Raw genomic sequence first — 22,500 nt, forward strand, 5'->3', positions numbered from 1 at the left:
TGAAAACTCTGTTGCTCTACTTGCTGGCTCCGAACGTTCACCACAAGACTTTGTGACTCACTGAGTGAGGAGGAAGGGAGCAAGAGAGAAAGAGGAGAGTAATTAGTGAGACAGGGATAGAAAGTAAGAAAGAAAGAGGGATTTATGTAGACTATAAGTACTCCATTGAGAGAGAGCAGAGAAAGATGGAGAGATGGAGAAAGGGAACACGAGCGAGAGAGAATAAAGAAACCGAGCAAGAAGGAAAGTGAGGGAATGATGAGAACTAGAACGGCTTCACTCACAGTAAGGGGATAGGGAGATGGACAGGGAAAGAGAGAGAGAGACCGAGATGGAAACAGGGACGTACACATGGGGAGAGTTGGAGAAAAGAAACTGAGCAGCAAAGAAAGAAGGAGAGAGAAAGAGGAGGACTAGATCTGCTCTAGCCATGATGGCAAGATGGAGAGAGAGAAAGAAGAGAGATGGAGTGAGGCAGACAGAAAAATAGAAAGAAAGTGGTGATGAGGAGGACTAGAGCTGCTCCAGCCATGATGGAGATGAAGAAAGAGAGAATGGAACAAGAGAGTGGGAGACAGAGAGACAATGGAAAGGGAGAGGGAAGGAGGAAGAGTAGAGCTTCCCCAGTCATGGTGGGGATGGAGAGACTGAGAGAGTAACAGACATATTAATCATAGGGAGACAGAAACAAAGGAAGGAAAGTGGAATGAGGAGGGTGAGAGCTACTCCAGTCGTGATGGAGATGGAGAAAGAGTGCAAGAGGGAGGGAGACGGAGAAACGAAACTTGGAAAGAAAGGGTGAGGGGATGAGGAAGACTAGAGCTTCCCCAGCCTTGATGGCGATGGAGACAGAGAAAGGAAAGTTGCAACGAAAAAACGAAAGGACTAGAGCTACTCCAGTCATGATGGAGATGGAGAAAGAGAGCGAGAGATGGAACAAGAGAGAGGGAGACAGAGAAACCAAACTCTGAAAGAAAGAAAGACAGAAAGAAGGAGAGAAAGAAAGAAAGAAAGACTGAAGGCATGATTAGGATGAGAGCTTCTTCAGTCATGCTGGAGATGGAGCGAGAGATGGACCATTGAAACAAAAGCCAGAAGAAAAGAGAGGGGGAGTGAGAAGGACTACGCTGCTCCAGTGGTGATGGAGATGGAGAAAGAGAGCGAGAGATGCAACAAGAGAGAGGGAGACGAAGAAACCAAACTCTGAAAGAAAGGGGCGAGGGTGGGAATGAGGGGGACTTGAGTTGCTCCAGTGGTGATGGTGTAATCCCTAAGAGGCGTCAACATCTGATCTCCCCTATCTGCTCTCATGAAGGGAGAGGAGAGAAGAAGCAGCCAGCAGCAGCAGCAGCAACCTGCCCCTAAATGTATGCAAAGCTTCCCAGAGAAAAGACTCGAGTGGAAAAGAGACTCGTTCAGGAGAGAGGGAAGGGAAGGGAAGGGGAGGAATGGAGGGGATGAGAGAAGAGAGGAGAGAATAGGGAAGAGAAGAAGGAAAGCTCAGAGGGTGGATGAATGGAATAAGTGTATGGGTATTTAGCCCCGCAACCGATATCGCTGAGCACTTGTGACAGCCATGACTCATCTGGGTGCTCTCGGAGCAGTGGTGGAACAATTGCACACCGGGCCCCAGGGCAAGGCACTTATCGGGCCCCCTATACAGCTCTACCAAGCTCACAAGGGCCCCCGCCACCAATACGGGAGGGCCCTGGGCCCAGGGGCAAGTGCCCTGCTCGCCCTCCCTACAGCTCCGCCCCTGCTCAGAGCCATTGTTGTGTCGCACTGTGCTGTGCTGCGCTGCGCTCTGCTGTGAATGTGCTGTTCTGCGCTCCCTCCTTTTTTGTTGTCTGTCTGTGTCTGTGAAATCTACTGTGGCCGGCGCGACGAACCGGTCGCCGTGGGAACACTTCAGGGCCCCGGCTCCGGCTGACGGGATGTCGGCTGTCGGCCGAGGTGGAGGAGGAGGTGATGATGCTGAGAGTCGTGAGTGGCGGCACGACTACTACAGTGCTGTAGCCCAAAATGACTGAAGCCCACACACACACACACACACACACACACACACACACACACACACACACACACACACACACACACACACACACACACACACACACACACACACACACACACACCACAAAACACACTGCAAACACCTACAGAATTCCCCACGGTTTTCAAGCTTTGTTTGTGTGTCTGTATGTGTGTCTATGTGTCTGTGTGTGCTCCGCTGTGACTGCTCAAAAGAGTAAGCAGCACACTACCACCACATGGGAGATACCAAGCGTCACGTTGTGGGACCGTAACAGAAAGAGTCACCAGCAACTCAACTCTCCAACCCCCATTCTCCCTCACACACACACACACACACACACACACACACACACACACACACACACACACACACACACACACACACACACACACACACACACACAGAATGACTTCCCAGCCTTCTCTTCTCTTTTCTCTCTCTCTCGCCTGTACCACTAGTGCCTCAGCACTCCACTCCACTCCACATGAAGATGTTCCCCGCTCTCTTCCCCGTCTTGCCACGGCTGTATTTTCTGACAGACTCCCATAAATCAGCAATGAGAGGACTTACCATTCCCCCTCTTTCAAGCCCCCATGTATTATTAACCTGCCTGATATTTTATGCAGAATGGAAATTAACTGGGGTGGGTTGAGGGTGTAGGGTGTGGGGTGAGGGGGATGTTGAGGGAAATGGTCTTTTTCTGTCTTTATTCGCATGCCAGACTGAGTGTGGGCTAGCCTCCAGCTCCTTCTGATCCCATCAGCAGGGCCCTTAAGTCTCCTGGCATGATTGGATCTGGGAGTCTGCAATTTTTGCCTTTGCTGTAGTTTTCTCTGTCTGTCGCTCTTTCTCTCTTCTCTCTCTCTCTCGCGCACGCTCTCTCTGTCTCTGACTCTCTCTCTCTCTCTCTCTCTCTCCCTCTCTGTGTCTGTCTGCCTCTGCCTCTGTCTCTCTCTCTCTCTCTCTCTCTCTCTCTCTCTCTCTCTCTCTCTCTCTCTCTCTCTCATGGTGTCTCTCAGTCTCGTCTCATTCCCATTATCATGGGTCATTTTGACATGGAGGCGGGATGGGACAGGATAGACTATTTGCCGCCCCCCCTCTCGTCTGTATCCTCTTCCCCTGGGCGCATAGTCATCCAAACCTATCTAGGGCTGTTTACAAATATGCAAAATAGGGATTATGGCCTTTTAAGTTTTGTAGTTGGACGTCTTTCTAAACCTTGAACTTGTCCTCCTCTGTGTCCTAACGGAGAAAAAGCGTGCTAAATATGAACGCTCTTTTTTTTTTAAGCGTCTCAGTTCCCCCTAGGTCAGTTCTTACCATCTGTTTCACGCAAAAGTCTCTCATCTTGTTTATTTTGAGAGAGCCAAGCCTTTACTAAAACGCTGTTTGGATTCATATTTCAAGGGCGGGATATCTTCAGAAATTAGGCAGTTAATGATTAGTATTTCCAGTGCCATATTCAAAGGTAACACGATCTTCCCACATGAATAAAACATTTGTTTTGGAGCAGGGAGCAGATGACCTCCTGCTATTTTAGACCGAAGATAATGTATTGCATGAAAGGCAAGCGCACACTGAGCGAGGGAGCCCGAAGGCTCGGGTTGGTCCTGGTAAATGGCCTCGACTCGCCCTTGCTTGCTGCTTCTTCTTTCTCTCCCTTTCAACATTTTTTATGACTATATATCAGAGGCTTAAAAGAGCTCTTACAAAAGCGGCCCGGGCTTGCGCCGCGCGCTCCTCTTTCTTTCTTCCTGGCTTTGGCCCTGGCTCTCGTTTCTGCTATTTCTTTCTTTATTTCCTCTCTCTTCCCTCTCTCTTGCTGCTTCTTTATTTTGGTCTTGCTGTCATTTCTCTCCCTTTCTCATTTTTCTTTCTCCTTTCTTTCTTTCTTTCTTTCTCCCTTTCTTTCTCCCTTTCTTTCTCTACTCTCTCGTTCTCTACTCTCTCTTTCTCTTCTCTCTCTCTCTCTCTCTCTCTCTCTCTCTCTCTCTCTCTCTCTCTCTCTCTCTCTCTCTCTCTCTCTCTCTCTCTCTCTCTCCCTCTCTCTCTCTGCCTGGCTCAAGCCTGAGGTTTGCTGAGCACGCCCTCAGCAGCAGGCTTCTCCTCTGGGCTGAGGATGCGAAAGAACGGATCATTACCACAGTGCTCCTCACATGGAACATGCTCTGGCTTTAATTACACCTCTAGCCTTCTCTCTTCTCTCTTCTCTCTTCTCTCTCGTCTTTTTTCCCTCACTCACTCCACTCGTTCACCCCTCTGTCTTTGTCCCACCTTCTTTTTTTTCTCGTGCCTCTCAATCCTTCTTCTTTGCTCTCCCTGCCCCCACTCTCCTCCGAAAACCTCATTTCTTCCTCTGTGAAAATTCCTTCTTTCGACTCTTTTTTTCCTCCAACTCCTCCTCTGTCTTTATTCTCTCTCTCTCTCTCTCTCTCTCTCTCTCTCTCTCTCTCTCTCTCTCTCTCTCTCTCTCTCTCTCTCTCTCTCTCTCTCTCTCTCTCTCTCTCTCTCTCTCTCCTGTCTCTCTCTGAGCCCTACTTCTAGGGTGACCACATGTGTCTGGTGGTGGCGTCTCAGCTGGGGCTTAAGGCCTTGCTAGCTGCCTTCCCTCCTCTCTAGCTCCCTGAAGGCAGTGCAGATGCACATTCCAGCGAGAGCACAGCCCCCTAGGGAGGAGGGACGACTGGAGCCAGTGAGCGAACGAGGGAGCAAGGGAAGGAGTGAGTGAACGAGTGAGCACTCCCATGCACTCCTCCAGCTCCAAGAACTGAGCTCTGCTCCAACTTGTCCAAGTGCAGATGCACCACGTTGTGTTGTTTTTCCTGCCGCTGTAAAACTCGGTGTGTATCTATCAGGGCCCTCCTGGCGGTGTGCAGGGAGCCTCCCGGGAGCTGGCTGTAGCGGTGGCTGTGGTGTAGGCTGTGGTGTAGGCTGCTGTGCTGTGCTGTGCCGCTACAGGTCTGAGACTGTGGAATGTAGGACAAAATATTCTTACCTGTCAAGTGGCCATGCTAGGTAGGTTAATTTTAAAAAGGGTGTGTTCTTTTGGGGAACGTCTGCTGTTGATATAGTGGTCTCAAACTAACTTTTTTTTTTCATATAAATATATTCAGGTTTGTTAGTGCATGCAAGGTTGTTTGTGTTTTTGTTTGAGAGAGGGAGAGAGAGAGAGTGCGAGAGCAAGAGGGAGAGGGCGAGTTTGTTTTGTGGAGTGTGGACGTGTGTAGTGCAGACAGTGTATACATTTGTTATTCTAGAAGGTGTGTCCCTGTGGCAATCATTGCCAGGTTCACAGTGTTCTCCTGTGCGTGTGTATGCGTGTGTGCGGGCGCGTTTGAGCGCGAGAGAGAGAGAGAGACAGAAAGAGATGCAGTAAAATGAAGTCTTGAAAGTGAACCACACACACACACACACACTCGCCACCTCAGTTGCCCCCGCCTCTCCTTCTCCCCACACTACCCGCCTGCCACACAGCACACTACCCCTTGCAAGTGCAATGGAGGAATGAGCTTTAGCAAAGCCCTGAATGATCTGCTGGAAACAGCTGGGGTGATTGCAAATCCTGTTTAATGTCACGCTGCCTGGGTTTTGTTGCCCTTCCCTTCCCTTCTTCCCCTTGCCTCCCTTTCCTCGCTGCTTCAAAGTAAAAAGGGCTTAGCTAAGTGCGACCTGAAGAAAATGTCTAAATAGCCCCGGTTTCTTTAGCCCCGGCCTCCACTATTTTGGTAATAAAGCAGCCATGTCAATGGAGGCTGTTTTTAGCAACACTGCTCCCTGCAGTCGGTGGTTGGGGTCACTGAGGTGGGATGCGACTGCCTTCGCTGCCTTGCTCCTGTTACATTCACTTTGCAGGAGTATGAGCTGAGGAGAAGCCTAGCCTTGCTTTTTGTGCAATAATTGTGTAAATTGGCTGAGGAACACAGCCGCGTTGAAATTCCTCATAGCAGTTTTTAATAATTAGCTGTCTGGGTGGTCATGAACTCCAAACCCGAGGGTGATTCTTGTTTTTTTTTTTTTAAGAGATATTTTTCTTGTCTGACTCATAGCTGCTCATTAAGGTAGCTATGGGGAGCTTGGGTCTAACTCCTAGAGCGCTAACAACCTCGAAAAAAACCAAAAAAACACATGCAAACAAAATCTGCTAACAGCACCAACAGCAAGTGTTCGTGTTTGTGCCTTAACTGACACATGACCAATGCATACTGACAGCAGCTTGCTAATGGCGGTTGATGTGCTTTACATTTTCTTGGCACTGCCTGTTTCCAGGACACAACAGGGCTTTGTGAGTCATGCATATTCTGGGTGAGGAAATGGCGATGACAGGGTGTGTTTACCTGTCTGTCATATGGCTATACACTTTCACATTTAATTTGAGAACGGAGCTGCATACAATGTGTAGCAATATGTGGGAGAGACGGAAGGAAAGAGAGAGGAGAGAAAGACAGAAAGCACATTGTGTTACTTCAAAGACAGACTGACAATGGAGGCGTTCGGGAAATTTGAAGGGATGGGCCTAATTGTTCCTTTTTGAAGGCCAAACTTTGGATAATAACAGCCTGTTTCTCCGCCTCGGCAGAGCAGCAGAAGATTTTCAACAAGCAGTCAGCCAGCAAGCAAGCATCCTTGCACAGATGTCCGTGTGTGTGTGTGTGTGTGCACGTGTGTGGGAAGCTGACCAAACTTCAGCCAGCCTGACCCAACGCACTCCCCAGAGTACTCCAAAGGCCATCTGTGTAATCATTACACATTGCCGCGAGCATTTGTCAGGAAAAGAAAAAGTTATAAAACTTTCCCAATGTCTGATTTTAGTGCTCTGTCAATGGACCAATTTTATGAAAGATCGATACCTTCTTCTTTTTTTCTTTTTTTTTTACCCGCCCCTGATTTAACGCCAGCCTTTAGTTTAACAGCCTGTGTGCTTGAGAGCCGCGTGCGAATGTTATATGGAGGAGATTTATGAAGGGGCCGATGGGCCTCAGACACTCTGGACCTACATTTCTGCTGATGGATTGTCAGTACATTAATGACCCACCACTTGCAGCGGCAGCAGCAGCTGTAAATTCATCATGCGCGCAATTACAAATATGTATTTGTTTTTCCGCTGCCGTTTACAGGCCGTTTAAACGCTCTAATTTGATTGGTTTTTCGTGTGAAATACACCCAAGTCCCGGACACACACACACACATACACACACACACAAGCAAAAAAAACAAGTCTCGACAGTCACTAACGGTTTGTTTTCAAATATGTTGCCAGTCCACAGTTCCGTGTTAGAAAAACGGAGCAGCGGGCAATAGAGTGCCTTGGCAGGGCAATCAATCATGATTTAGCTCGATGTCAGAACACATCCAGACATGTTCAGTGTGGCAGCTTTAAAACCAGACATAAAAAGAATGCACTGTGGCACTCTTACACAGTTGCACCAGAAGTTAGAGTATAATGGCAATAGCCGAGGGTGGTGCCCGTATCCACTGAAGCATTGATTTTTGACCATTGTGACAAGTCCAGCGAGTAACACCTGTATACTGGCAAAATGGGGATGGTGATGTGGAAGGAATAAGGCAACTTTGTAAGCGGCTTGAGCTCCCGCTGTTCGTTTTTCTCTTCATCAAACGGGGACATTGAGGGGTCAGCACTTAATTCTTTTAAGAAGCTGAGAGGGTCTCAGAAGTGTGTGTGTGCGTGTGTCTGTGTATATAAGCTGGTCTTGTGGCCAAGTTCCAAGAAAAATCTCGTCTGAATCTTACAGTGCACGTGCAGTCAGTCTGATCTGGTTTTGGTGTTTTGCCTCCCCAGACCCCCATCCCTTTTTTTCTTTCTCCTCATCCATTCTGGTGAGTGGGAGGGTTTAGTTGATGACTGGCGGAGATAAGTCAGCCTCAAGATGATACGCCCTCTGCACTGTAGATCTGGCCAGAGCAGTCCCTGCTGCCCACACTCTTGGAGCAGGGATTTTGGACTCAAACCCTCTCTGTTCTGTCGTAGTCTCTTTATCCCCCCCCTCTCTCTCTCTCTCTCTCTCTCTCTCTCTCTCTCTCTCTCTCTCTCTCTCTCTCTCTCTCTCTCTCTCTCTCTCTCTCTCTCTCTCTCTCTCCATCCATCCCCTAGGTTCTGCACACACTTCCATTTTCCACTTTCCATTCAGTCACTCACATCCTTCAACCCATTCACCTGCTTTTAAGGCCATTTCCTGTTTTCCCACTCCTCAGCCCTCTGCTCCACAGGCCTATATAGTGATGTGATTCACTGCCACAAACAATGGATGCTTTTTAGTGCAAGAGTCCCCCGAGTGTAGCATGATCATTCACTCGCCTGAGCTCACCTCCTATCTCTCTTTCTCTCTCTCTCTCTCTCTTTTCTCTTCTCTTCTGTGCACCGGCAGTGAGTTGTCCAGCTGAAAGGACGGCGCTGATGATCTAGTCTCGACGCCGGGCAGCCTGTCTGTCAATCAACCAGTCAGTCAAGTCAAGTCAGACAGACAAACAGACTGACAGCCGGCCGGCCGGTCAACCAGCCGGACGGACAAGCGCCGTGGACGTGATGAGAGGACACTCGAGCGTTTTCTGGTGAATGGGTCAGGGTGAGTCATGTATGCACGCACACACACACACACACACACACACACACACACACACACACACACACACACACACACACACACGCAACTTCATTTCTGCTTGGAAGGAAAGGAGGGTAAGCAAGGAGGGCTGGAGGATGGCATCGATAATGGGGCCTGCACTCCCTCTAATCTTAATTGAATCAGCATAGCTGTGACTGCTTAACCCTAAGCCATCTTAAACCACTCACACTGATGGAACAGGAGGGGAGGAAAAGAGGAAGAAGGCGCCCTCTGCCAAAAAAAGTTTTTTTTTTTCTCCTTGCGTCAGTTCATTAGCTGAATGTGTAATTTTTAGGCCGGGGCTGTGATCAGGGCTTAATCCCCATGGCCTTGCAATTTCCACCGCCGTCGACAGAAACGGCGGAAAAGCGCCGTCTTTAATACAGAGTCCAATTGCAGATCGCGCCTCGTCATGTGTTCAGAGGGGTTTAGAGAACAGCGTTTCATAGCAGAAGGAGGGAATAACCCTGACGTATAGGCCTGACTTGTTACCGTTCCCTTTTCTCTACCTAAGGCACATTTTTTCCCGTGATGCTGCAATTCGGTGTGTCAGTCCGTCCGTGCTTGTACTGTACGAATCTATTTGCTAGGAATGGCGGCAGGCAAGGGGGTCATAAAAACGAGTCCTTTGGATGCCATTTATTTTATACTCTCTCTCTCTCTCTCTCTCTCTGTCTCTCGCACGCTCTCTCTCTCTCTCTCTCTTGCTCTCTCTGTCTCTGTCTCTGTCTCTGTCTCTGTCTCTCTCTCTCTCTCTCTCTCTCTCTCTCTCTCTCTCTCTCTCTCTCTCTCTCTGTCTCTGTCTCTGTCTGTCTGTCTGTCTCTGTCTCTGTCTGTCTGTCTGTCTGTCTCTCTCGCTCTCTCTCTCTCTCTCTCTCTGTCTCTCTCTCTCTCTCTCTCTCCTCTCTCTCTCTCTCTCTTCTCTCTCTCTCTCTGTCTCTCTCTCTCTCTCTCTCTCTCTCTCTCTCTCTCTCTCTCTCTCTCTCTCTCTCTCTCTCTCTCTGTCTCTGTCTCTCTCTCTCTCTCTCTCACACACACACACACACACACACACACACTCACACACACACACACACACACACACACACACACACACACACACACACACACACACACACACACACACACACACACACACACACACACACACACACACACACTGTCTCTTGCTTTCCTCAGTTGATTAGAAGTGTGTTAAATCCCCCTGTAGGTTTTTAATATTGTAAGCTTTTTGGTAATAACCTGCCTAATCCCTTGGCTACCAGTGAATTGGATGTGGGCATTAGCATCAAAGCAATTTCCTCCATGCGCATGCTGTTCTGTACGATATCAACAGGGTTTCATTGTACCGGTCTAATTTGGAGTTTATAGTCTTTGTTGATCACCGGTAATTAAACAGTTTTTGTCAGTTTTGCACGTTATTTTTCACCCCTACATGTCAAATGGGTTAAACACACCTCTGTTGCCTGGGAATATCCGCCGTCTGTGCTGACTGGCATGTGGTGATTCGACAACAACCTTGCAAGGTTATGAATCCCACAGATGTTTCTCATCAGATTTGTAATGGTGATGATGATGGGGGTGGATCTCTAATTGCACAGGCAGTGTCCCGCAATCTCTTTATCATTTCGTTCTCATTTGGACTCGAGCTGCAAAGACTACCAGGCAATAAATCTACAAATACAGATACTCTTATTACTCTCTAGAAATGCTAAGTTTGTAAAATTACCCGGAGAAGATTTTTGCAGTCTGTAGCCTGAAGAAATAACTCAACACTTCTGTGTACTACTACACTTTCTTGGATGGTAAAAAGTGAGTCTGCAAAGAATATTTGCATAAAGGGAATCATTTGCTTCTTTTTGAATATGTAATAGGCTTTTTGGCTTAATGTTATTCCTCCCATCGCAGCAAAATACTGAGAGGTTGTTTTTTTTTTCTTCGTACCCCTCCGAGAGTTTTCTGAGTTTGTGCTGCAGTCTTTGGCGTTGGAGCTTTGATAGGGTGTGGATGGAACAGGTGTGCTGAGGAGATTGTATAATGCAGTCTGCCCACCGAGTGCCGCAGGATCAGCCACCTTTCCCTGAACCAGCCGCTCTCTCTAGCTAAGCCCAGATAATGTTTCAGAGGAGTAAACTGTTATTAGGCAGCCCAAATGTTCCTCTCCTCTCCTCGCCTCCTTCCTTCCTATTTATTACTCCCGTAAGGTCCTGTAACAGATCGTGATGGCCATTATTTTTTAGGAGAGACGGGAGGTGAAGAAGAAAGGAGGAGAAACAAAAATCTAATTTAAGATTTCTTTTTTTCCTCTCTCAGCCATTATCATAATCTACATGTAGCTCTTTTTAAGCCGTTTGATGTCATTTACATTTCTGAGCACTCCACGGCTCGTTTGGCGGAGTGTTATGAAACGATGTCAACCCCCACATCTGTCATTATGTGCCTCTTTGGACACCTCTGTCTCATCGCCCGCATCTCACTTTTCACTCAAGATGCTTAGGAGGGGCTTGGGAACACGAGCGTGCCGGAGCGGCAGCATAGCCCGACAGAGCTGCGTTATTCTGCTGTGCGAACACATGCACAAAAAATGCCCCCGATAATTACTGAAGTCTCTTTAATGAGTATTTGATGGCACGGGCTCTCAAAGAGACATTATCGCCCCGTTATTGATGGTTGTCCCCCCACCCCCCCTCACACTGCAGGGAGGAGACCAGTAATAGCCCTTTGTTGGCACTACAGCATTGAATTAATATCTCTCCATCTCCCCCTCCCTCGCCTCCCTCCCTCCCTCCCTCCGCAGTCTGACTGCAGAGAATGCTGCCTGGTGCTGGCTGGGGCCACGGGCCAAAGGAGGGGGATAATCACTTGGATCATCCTGTTGAGGCGCATACTTGTATTTTAAAACACACAGGGCTTGGCGCTCGCTGCACATGGATTTCATCATGTCGTGTCGTGTCGTGTCGTGTCGAGTCACCATCAGAGCAGATCAGAACTGCGAGAGATGCATGATGGGTAGAAAGACTGCTTTTTCACCAGATCTGTAGTCATATTTTGTCTCTCTCTCTCTCTCTCTCTCTCTCTCTATGTCTCTATGTCTCTACGTCTCTCTGTCTCTCTCACTCACTCACTCACTCACTCACTCACTCACTCACTCACTCACTCACTCACTCACTCACTCACTCACTCACTCACTCACTCACTCACTCACTCACTCACTCACTCACTCACTCACACACACACACACACACACACACACACACACACACACACACACACACACACACACACACACACACACACACACCAGTGCTTGACACTAACTTTTTCGCTTACCAGCCATTTTGGCTAGTGGTTTTCCTGACTCACTAGCCATTGGGCCTTTTCACTAGCCATAATTTTCTTAGCCATCATAGCAGCTTTAATTCATTATATAATAGGCTGTAGGCCCTAATAATGTAATGTAGGCTAATATAATATAATATAGGCCTAATATCATATAATATAATATAATATAATATAATATAATATAATATAATATAATATGCTATAGGGCAATTAGAATTGTTAGGCCTATTAACTGGTCCATGCATGCATGCTATGCAAAGAACAGATTTACTGATCAGAGGAATGGCATAACCTATAGTAGCCTATATTTAGGCTACCATGCAGAAACACCAAGCACAGTGTTGTGGAAGGGCACAAATGTAAGCTACACTAGAGCAAAATATTTTCGTCTTTAATCTGGAGGGACTTCTTCATATCATATAGGCCTATCTGTGGTCGCCGTCCAAATTCATGCGCAAAGTAGATAGCCTAAAGTCATTGCCAAGTTGGCCGGTCCTCGGACATGGATGTGGAATAACACCTCTTCTGGAATATTTGCTTATAAAAGTATCCACTAGAAAGCACACACAGATGCGATAACTACAGAAGGGTCTACGACTTCCTTTCATTCCGTTTAATAGTGAGTTGTAAAATACAAACGGGCGAGACGGGCACCTGCGAAGGGACATGCAATGGGATGCTTTTGTGCAGTCTGGAAGGCTACTACTGCGCGTTTTTTTAAGAACGGTTTGACAGTCGGGAACAACAGCACAAGAAACATGGAGGAATATTAAGGTATGAAGACACAGGCAAATCAGAAAATAATTTAAACCAAACATTATTAATGCCGCATGTGTCCTTGTCTTACTGCGCTAATGAGACTTTCACAAGAGTAAGACAGACTGACATGTTTTCCTCTCGCTTTGGTCATTTTAATGACCACTACTACTAAGTATTGTAGTAATGACAGATCGCAAAACAGGTCAGTTGAGATGAACTTCGCTACTTTATTTTCACGTGAAGGTTTCCAGTGACATTTCGAAGCGCACGCTGATGTCCCGGTAGCTCGCTGTCACTCCTCTTCGCAAGACTAGCTCTAAGCCTATCAGATTCCTGGCTTGCGTGAGACACAGGTGACACGTGACACAGGTGCTTCATGGGTAATGTAGTCTCGCGAAATCGCATTGTATTGCTTTTGTAGCAAAGACGGTCCGAGGAAAAAAAGCTACAAAATGCGGTGCCTCATCATTCAGAAATGTAACGGACCCGCCAGAATGGCTAGTGAACCTTCGGTATCTACTAGCCAACGCCGACTTTCACCCGCATTTGGCTACCTGGCGTGTGTTAGTGTTAAGCCCTGACACACACACACACACACACACACACACACACACACACACACACACACACACACACATATCTCCCTGCCATCATCTGAATCTGTGGAGAGGAGAGAGAGATAGAAGTGAAAATGTCAGGAGGTTAGTTATGGCTCATACTAGCACCTGCTCTCCGACAGGAGACCATGCTCTCCGTGACACATCCGTGAGGGCAGCTCACCGGGGCCCGTGGGTGTAATTACAATGTCTTGTACCCTCTGGATGGCGGAAAATTAAAGGACTGAAAGAAAAAAAAATGGGCTCATCAAATCACTGACACTGACACACCACTACACCATGCTGAGTACTGGCGTGCGTGACTGTGCGTGCTTGAGTGCTGCTGAGCATAAGGGGTAGACACGAGTCCTCTTGTTTCAACGACTTTAGGTGGGAAGCGTGAATATAGCTCATCGTGGAGGCTGCACAAAGCATGTCGTGTTTGTTCATGAAAGGGGCATGAAGGGCTTTTTTGTTTTGCAGCTGCAGCTCGCACGTATAAATAAACAAGGCTTTTGCGTGTCTGCGTGTCAATACCGGGAGTATCAGCGTCGTCATGTCGAGTCGATTCGACTCCATGTTTTCGCCCTTTCCGGTGGTGTTACTTCTTTCACGAGATGGCAAGAGCTTGTTGGAGGGCTTCACCACAAACACCATCTGTCGGGGAGCCTAAAAATGAGCGTGAAACCCAAGTTCAAACTTGATACTGTTGAGGGGGAGTATACTTCAGAGAAAGCCGTTAGCGCATCCGCTCATCCCTGACACGCTAAGAACGACTCGCAGCTGCCGCAGCTGTCGGTGCTGTGCCCAACAGGCAGCCGAAGCCAAAGCCCTCTTGCGGGGCCGCTGACAGCTTTGGCTAGGCGTAGGACAAAAGTTGTCTGAAAGCACCCCCCACCCTTCATATACATACAATGCAATGAAGAGTCAATTTCTAGGGGTGGGGGTGCCCTCTTTCCGGGCCTGGGACAACGTGCCCCTTTGTCCACCCCCCCTGTCGGCTGCCCTGCCCCTTGGCTCGCGTGCTGAGGCTAAGAGTGATGACTGGGACAACTGGAGGAGCTGCAAATAATTGTGCCCCCGAGATCCAGGCAAGTCCCTTCGAGATTTCAGTGTTTTCTTTTTTGAAAAGCCTGGAGGTTTTCATACGGCTGTCATCGCTTCTCTCTCTGCCTGCCTGCCTGCCTGCCTGCCCGCCCTTGGTCGACTCGTCTGTAAACAAAAGGAAAAATGGTGACTCCCTCTGGGATTTCACTTTTAGCAGTCTAAGTATTATTTTCTTTCAATTATTGGAACTGTTGCTTATTCTTTATTGACCTTATTGACTTTAAGCTCAATTCGCAAGGGTGAGAGTGTGGGCGACTTTGACTTTCCCCCTTCTTCTCTTCTCTATTCCTCTTCTCTTCTCTTCTCTTCTCTTCTCTTCTCTTCTCTTCTCTTCTCTTCTCTTCTCTTCTCTTCTCTTCTCTTCTCTTCTCTTCTCTTCTCTTCTCTTCTCTTCTCTTCTCTTCTCTTCTCTTCTCTTCTCTTCTCTTCTCTTCTCTTCTCTTCTCTTCTCTTCTCTTCTCTTCTCTTCTCTTCTCTTCTCTTCTCTTGCCACTGTTTGGTGGTGCTGTTTTGTGTCTCTCTGGGAGCAAAATCAATTTGATTTGTTTACCAGATTTACATGCCTCACACACAAGCGGCATTTGCATTCATGACTCGAGAGGAGAGTAGATGAGGAGGTGTGTGTGTGTGTGTGTCTGTGTGTCCCTCACTCTTCTTGCCCCGGCTTTGTTCACGTCTTGAAGCACATTGAAGCACTGAGCAGCCTGGACAGCCGTAAGGCCCCCAGAATGAAGCTGTGAGGTCCCCGAGACTATTAAACCTGAAAGCGGCCCATTGAGAACCCATCTCACCCAGTGCCTCTGCCAGGCCGGCCACCCCACACACAGTGCCGCAGTGTTCCCATGGTGGAGGTGGAGGTGCATGATAGCTAGGGGGTGGTGGGTGGATGGTTACATTTGAGGGTGAGGGTGAGGCACCCTGCCGGAAAGAAAGTAAGGACGGAAGGAAGGAAGGGGTGCAGGAGGAGTCATTTCGCAATGGGTGTGCCTGCACTTTCAGGGGTAGCGGGGTGGATGGGGGTTGACAGCGGAGGCACCCTGGAATAGACGGGAGGGAGGGAGGCAGGTGGAGTGGTGTACAGTAGACAGTTGCAGAGGGTTGATGGCAGATGCTTGACAGTAGACTGAAAAAGAAGGGGAGACGGGGGGTCGCACAGGGGTGGAGGTGCAAATTGGCGGGTGATGCGGCAGGAAGGTAGGGGTGACATTGCAGGCACCCCAGGATATGGAGGAGGGGAAGGGGGTGCATATTTGGGGTGAGGGGGGTGGTGGGTGGTGGAGGGTGAAGGGTAGGGGTGACATTGAAGGCAGGCACCCCAGGATATGAAAGAGAAAGAGGAGGAGGAGGGGGGGGGTGTACATTTGAGAAAAAAAGATGGTTGGTAGGGGGGCTGATGGTGACAGAAGAGGCACCATGGGATAGGGAGGAGGAGAAGGGGCAAGAGGGCACAGGAGAGGGGGGAGGGGTAGGTAGAGGGTTGGAAAGGATGCCTGCCCAGGGATCATTTCCCATGAACGGCAGTAAACAAAAGAAAAATGGTGGCAGTCACAGTGGGATTCACCGATACCCTTGGGTACTACTGCTGTGGGTAGGGGGAAGGAGATGTCCCCGGAGGGGTGGCACGTCTTGGGTGAGAAGGAGGGGTGACGGGGTGCACACTGCACAGGGGCTGTTGCTGAAAAGCTGAGTGTGGTCTTTGGGGTGATCCAAATGGCGTAGGTGATAATGGAGTGGGTAGCAATGACTGTGAAGGAAGGAAAAGGAAGGAGGCATACAAGAGTGTACGGGTACACATTTGGGGGAGGTGGGGAAGGGGTTAGGGTTGACAGTGGAGGCACTTCCAGAAAAGGGAGAGGAAGAAGAGGAGGAGGAGGAGGAGGGGAGGAAGATGCGTGGGTGGAGGAAGGAGTGCACAGAGGTTATTTCTCAAGGTTGAAGGTGCACTTGGGCTGTAGTGGGATTGGCCAAGGGGCTAAGGGGTGACTGTTAAGGTACACCCCCAGGGGAAAAGGCAGAAGGCACACACACACACACACACACACACACACACAGACACAGACACAGACACAGACACAGACACAGACACAGACACAGACACACACACACACACGAAAAAGGGGGTTATTTCTCAAGTGGGAAAAGAAGAAGCCTGGAAGTGATCCTGCAGGTGGGTCGAGTAGGTGGTGGGGGGTGGAGGAGGGGTGTTTGGGCGTCGCGCAGCGCAGCCTAGCAATCGACCGGCGTTGCTCGCTCGATGCCGAGCTGTCGGGCAGGTCGTGCATCACCGCCGGACGAGGAGGCAGGAGGGGGCGTGTCCGGGGCCAGATTGCCACGGCGACTGAAAAAGTAGTAAATGCATACCGAGGAGCCACTCCATCTTCCGCCTCGGAGGGGGATCGATTGGACCGGTCTTATTTTTAACATTTGTTCTCCGGTGCCAGCCAGGGCCCTCGCAGGTCACGCGCAAAACCCTCCCTCCCTTACCAACCAGTGCCTAACTCGCGCTGCTTGGCCAGGGCGGAGGAGGAGGAGGAGGAGGAGGAGGATGGCATTTTGCCCTTCCCCTTTAGCCAGTCTCTTTTGACCTTGAATTAAAAAGCTTGAATTTTTAATGTTTTGCTTTCTGACTTTATAACACTCCTTTTGGTGTATTTATTTCTTTTGGTATATTTATTGCTGGAGAGCGTTTTTTTGTTGTGTTTTGTTTTTGCACACAGCATTTGTCCCAGCAGGATTAAGTCTCTTATACTTGTGTGGATGGACTGATATGGGGATTACGCGGCAACCCATGCACATCTCTTCCTGTATCATAGTGGGTGTGAATGACTGTTATCCCTGAACAGACATGCAGCTAGTGGGCCAAGAGTAGGAGGAGGAGGAGGGTTGTGGTGGTTATGGTGGTTATGGTAGTGACGAAGATGACTAAACGAGGCCTGGCTTTTTCTTAATGGATGTTATCCCTGAACAGATGGGCGGTTTTTGGTCTAGAGGAGGAGAGGTATGACAAGGAAAGATGGTGATGGTGGTGATGATGATGATGGTTATAGTAGTGACAAACGTTAGAAAACAAGGTCTACCTTTTTGGTGTGAGTGGAGATTCTCCTTGAACAGAGCTTTTGCCAGTGGTGCAGAGGAGGGATAATGAGTATGATGACGATGGATATGGTAGTGATGAAGATGGGAGAACAAGGCCTGTTCTTTTTTGTGCAAGTGGTTGTTATCCCTGAGCAGATGGGTAGCTTGTGGTCTGGAGGACGAAAGATTGTGATGATGGTTATTGTAGTGATAAACATTAGAAAACAAGGTCTACGTTTTGGTGAGAATTGAGGTTCTCCCTGAACAGAGCTTATGCCAGTGGTCCAGACTATAGGAGGAAGAGGAGTGGGATGGGGATGATGATGATGATGATGATGATGATGATGGTTATGGTAATGATGAAGATGAGAACATGGAATGTTGTTTGAAGATGAGAGAACAAGTCTTGTGTTTGTGCAAGTGGATGTTATCTCTGAAGACTGCTGTAGATTGTGGTCCAGGGGAGAGGGATGATGAAGAGGATGGGTACTGCATGGTAGACATGAAGATGAGGAAACGAGGCCTATTTTCTCTGTGTGTGTGAATGTGTTATCCTTGAACAGCACTACAGCAGTCTCACCCAGATGAGGAGGAGGAGGATGAAGATGAGGAGGAGGATGAGGATGAGGATGAGGATGAGGATGAGGATGAGGATGAGGATGATGACAATGGTGGAAGTGATGATGACATAGAAACATGGCCGAGGCGTCACTCTCTCTCTTTTCTCTATTGTTTTTTTTTTTTCTTTCTTTCTGGTGTCTTGCTTCTACAGCTAGCTCCACCTCGGCCTGAGAGCAGTTTGCTGTTCCTGTTTGCTGTTGCTGTGGCGGATGCTGCCATCATTGTGTCATTGCGCTCACCCGGCTGCCTGCAAAAGCCATAAAAAGACCGAATTATTTATAGTGCGACCAAACGAGACAGGCTGCTTATCTTACAGTGAGCAGTCGCCCCACTCCGCATGCCGCTCCTCCCAGCCACCACCAAGCTCCTCCACCCCGTTTGCGCTCTTCCCTCCCTGTGTTCTCTGTGTTGCCAAGAGACTCATCTTCCAAATCTTTCATCACTCCCACCCACCCCACCCACACCCACCACACACACACACCCACCACCAGAGCGTCATTTCTCCAAATATCCCAGATCCCTTTTATTAAGTGATATTTTATGTTACGGAGGCACTGTCAAGGGATGGGGATCATGGGGATGGGGAATATATATATATATATATATATATTTAAAAAAATATATATTTTGCCTTCCCTGTTTTGAATAGCCAATACATGGGGGGGGATGTTCAACCCTTTGGTCTTATTCTTTTTGCTGTGGCTTGTAAAGCCTGCGACACACACACACACACGTCTCAAGTGATGGCAGCTCCGCTCAACTCAGCTCAGCTTGCAACTGCAAACACTTCACAGCTCCCCGGTGATATTCCCCACATGAATTATCAGCCCTTTAATGCACTCTGAAAGACCTTAAAGAGAATGAATTAAAAATCTGGACGGTGGTTGGAGGTTGTGGCTTTTTTTCCGTTAGCGAGACCGATGGCTCCTATTGTGAGATTAATGAGCTCGTATTGTGCTGACCTTAAACTTGGCTTGTTTAAACTGCAGTATCGAGTCAAACTTGGGAGGGGGGGGCAGCGTAACGATTTCCCCCCCCCCCGCCCTGCCCGAACCGTGCTGTGGTATTCTCAGACGCGTCTTTGTCATTGCCATTTCTGTACACTAAGCGCTGTGTTGTAATTAGTCCGGGCCAGCAGGTAGGGAGTGAGATATGCCCATTGATTTTCTATGTTTTGTTTTTTTCTTCGTTTCGTTTTCCTCCTCCACCTTCATTCGTTCAGATTAAATGCCAGCGAGACATGACTGTAAGAGCCTTTGGCTTGGCTGTTGATTTGCATTGTTAGCCGGCTGAATGATTAGCTGCACTTTTGCCTTCGTCGGCCTCGGGGCAGTCTAGACAAGAAGTGGGGTCCTTCTGAGCACGTTTCTCCTCCTCTCTCTCTCTCTCTCTCTCTCTCTCTCTCTCTCTCTCTCTCTCTCTCCCTCTCTCTCCCCCCCCCTCTCCTTGGGAACTTGTATTATTCATTGTGCATTTCTGCCAAGCTAATTAAGGCCGAGCTGTTAGGCTAAAGATCACAATTTGAAAGGTGTAATAACGTACAACCCATCCAGAAGGAGCATAGCATTTACCACTTTTCCCTTTGAGGGGCGGGCTAAACATGACAGATGTTTTTAGTACAGTTACTGTGCAGTGCATGCACACACACACACACACACACACACACACACACACACACACACACACACACACACACACACACACACACACACACACACACACACACACACACACACACACACACACACATTTCTCTTTGCGTGACAATGTTTTCTAAGCCGGCAGAGCTATGTGTCTGCGTGCAAGCAGATTAGGAGATTTGTTGCATTCAGTGCACCACAATCTGCCCTTCTGTAATTATTTCCCCATCCCCATCAGGTATTTCATACATGCTGCTTGGTCATGTGTAGATGTAACTTGACTGAGGCACAGTCACATGTTGTAATGAATGGATACTGTAACTGTTGACTACTAGACCACCTTGGCTCTCCTCTCATTTTGTGTATTTCTATGTAATTTCACCTACTTTGGCTATGAATTGTTTGGTCAGCAAATACAATACGCTAAAACAAACTAGCAAACGACCCAAGTTAAAACAAACTCACTCTCACTCACATTGGAGAGATTTGTGTTTTTAATCTTCCTGTTTGGGTGCCTGAGAGCAGAATGGCCCCGCATCAGTCTAAAATAGTAACAAACAAAATGGTTGTTTAATTTTAATAGCAGGACACCTACGGCTTCGACCTATTCTTCTCGATTGAAGAAAACAAGAAAATATGTTTCAATAAATAGAGAGCAACCACAGCACCGAGTCATTGCATAAGCAGCCCTTGCATTGTGAATTAGTTTTCACCTCACAGAGAAGTGAAAATCAAATTAAATTCCTCTCACCTCTCTCTCATTTCTCTCTCATTTCTCTCTCATTTCTCTCTCATTTCTCTCTCATTTCTCTCTCTCTCTCTCTCTCTCTCTCTCTCTCTCTCTCTCTCCCCGTCCCCAGGTGAGTGCAGGTGGTGAAGATGCGTTGCCTGGCAGCCCGCGTCCACTACAAGACGCTGATTGTGATCTGCGCCCTGCTCACGCTCATCACCGTGCTGCTGTGGAACAAATGCTCCAGCGACAAGGCCATGCGCTTCCTGCCCAGGCCCCAGCCCGCCCCCAGCCCCAAGGGGGATGTCGCCGGCCTGGGCCTGGGCTTGGGGCAGCAGCAGCAGCAGCCTCCACAGCCCCCGGAGCCTCCGCCGGTGGTGGGAGCAGTCGGGGTGAAGTACGAGGAGATCGATTGCCTCATCAATGACGACGTGACAGTGAAGGGGCGTAGGGAGGGGAATGACGTCTACCTGCCGTTCACTTGGATGGAGAAGTACTTCGAGGTGTACGGGAAGGTGGTGCAGTACGACGGCTACGATCGCTTCGAGTTCTCGCACAGCTACTCCAAGGTGTATGCCCAGAGGGAGCCCTACAACCCCAGTGGGGTGTTCATGTCCTTCGAGGGCTACAACGTGGAGGTGCGGGACCGTGTCAAGTGCATCAGTGGAGTGGAAGGTAAGGGGATCTAGGTGTGTGTGTACGTGTTTGTGTGTTGGTGTTTGTTTGTGTGTTGGAGTTTGTGTGCTTGTTGGTGTGCGTGTGTTGGTGCACGCGTGTTGGTGCGCGCGTGTTGGTGTGTGTGTGTGCGTTGGTGTGTGTGTGTGTGTGTTTGTGAGTGTGGGTTCCTGTGTGTGCGTCTGTGTGTATTTTTCTTGTATAGGAATACAAGCTCATGGCAGTTTGAAATGAAATATTTATTTGTCTTTTTCTTGTGCGCACATCCATGAAAAGGTTGTCCGGAGACTGCAGAAAAAACATAGTCTGTGGAGACTGACGGCGACATATAACTATACTTTATCACTTTCTGAGTCCTGTAGGTTTTAAAGACAGGAAATGAGATGACGGACAAGGCCATAATAACTTTTTTTTTTTTTTTAGAAGTTCGCACAGGAGGAAAACGCATTCCTATTCCTTTCTTTGTAAGTTAAGATTGTTGTGTGACGAGAATTGCAAGACGGAAAGGTATGTCTGCTGCAGACAGGAAGGAAATCTAATAGAGAAAGTGTGTTCTTGCGATAAAGGATTGGCCAAGGTTGTTTAAGTGTCACGGCAACAATTTAGATGTGTTATCAGGTTATGAAGGGACACAAAGAGTTTTGAAGACGTACATGCATCAAAATGCTACTCAAATACCTCCTCAATGTTATTCCTTGCCTTCAAGACAAAACTTGATGTGTCTTTTTTTTCAGGGAAAAGAAATTGCACAGCAAATCTGAAAGCTTGATCTGAAGAGTACAGGTGCGCACTGCGCAATCTAGCAGTCTTTAGTTTTTATCATTTGCAAAAACTAATTGGTTTCAGATGTGAAGCGTAATGTCTGCTTAATATGCAGCCTGTTGAAGTACCTCATCCGTTTGACCTTGGTCTCTTGGTCTGGCAGTTATTGTTCTCTTCTCAGCATGCCTCCACAGAGTCCTCTGCTTACCTCCCTTTAAGGGCCCCTCTCTCTCTCTCTCTCTCTCTCTCTCTCTCTCTCTCTCTCTCTCACACACACAAGCCTCCACCTTTATGCTCGTCACGTTACAGCAGCACTTTGTGCCTGCCTGTAGTAAGTAGAGGATCCATCTAAAATACAAATGCACGCGGTCCATTAATAGTCATTTAGCCGGACAGTCTCAAGGAGGGGGGGTATTCCAGGAAACCAGGGGCTAAGTAATCCACCCTGTTGCCCTCCTCCCTGAGTGAATAAATGCACTCTCAATTGACTTGCATTAAGCAAATGAAACTGGGATTGATTCCGAAGATTACAAGGTTT

The 22,500-nt window shown here is 48.2% G+C and overlaps 1 protein-coding gene across 2 annotated transcripts in view; it reads left to right on the top strand.

Moving 5' to 3' along the window:
• glceb (glucuronic acid epimerase b) overlaps window positions 1-22,500 on the top strand; it is a 52,952-nt gene that overhangs the window by 8,855 nt on the left and 21,597 nt on the right. Inside the window, exons 1-3 of one of the 2 annotated variants that reach the window (XM_063188677.1) lie at window positions 4,619-5,050; window positions 8,419-8,616; window positions 20,656-21,200. In XM_063188677.1, coding sequence (XP_063044747.1) covers window positions 20,675-21,200 — 526 coding nt within the window. In that variant the 5' untranslated portion in view covers window positions 4,619-5,050; window positions 8,419-8,616; window positions 20,656-20,674. Of the gene's footprint in view, window positions 1-4,618; window positions 5,051-8,418; window positions 8,617-20,655; window positions 21,201-22,500 lie in introns of those variants that run through there. The other variant, XM_063188678.1, reaches the window with a different exon arrangement.

The sequence above is a fragment of the Engraulis encrasicolus genome, chromosome 22 (genome assembly GCF_034702125.1).
Source record: "Engraulis encrasicolus isolate BLACKSEA-1 chromosome 22, IST_EnEncr_1.0, whole genome shotgun sequence".
Lineage (NCBI taxonomy): Eukaryota > Metazoa > Chordata > Actinopteri > Clupeiformes > Engraulidae > Engraulis > Engraulis encrasicolus.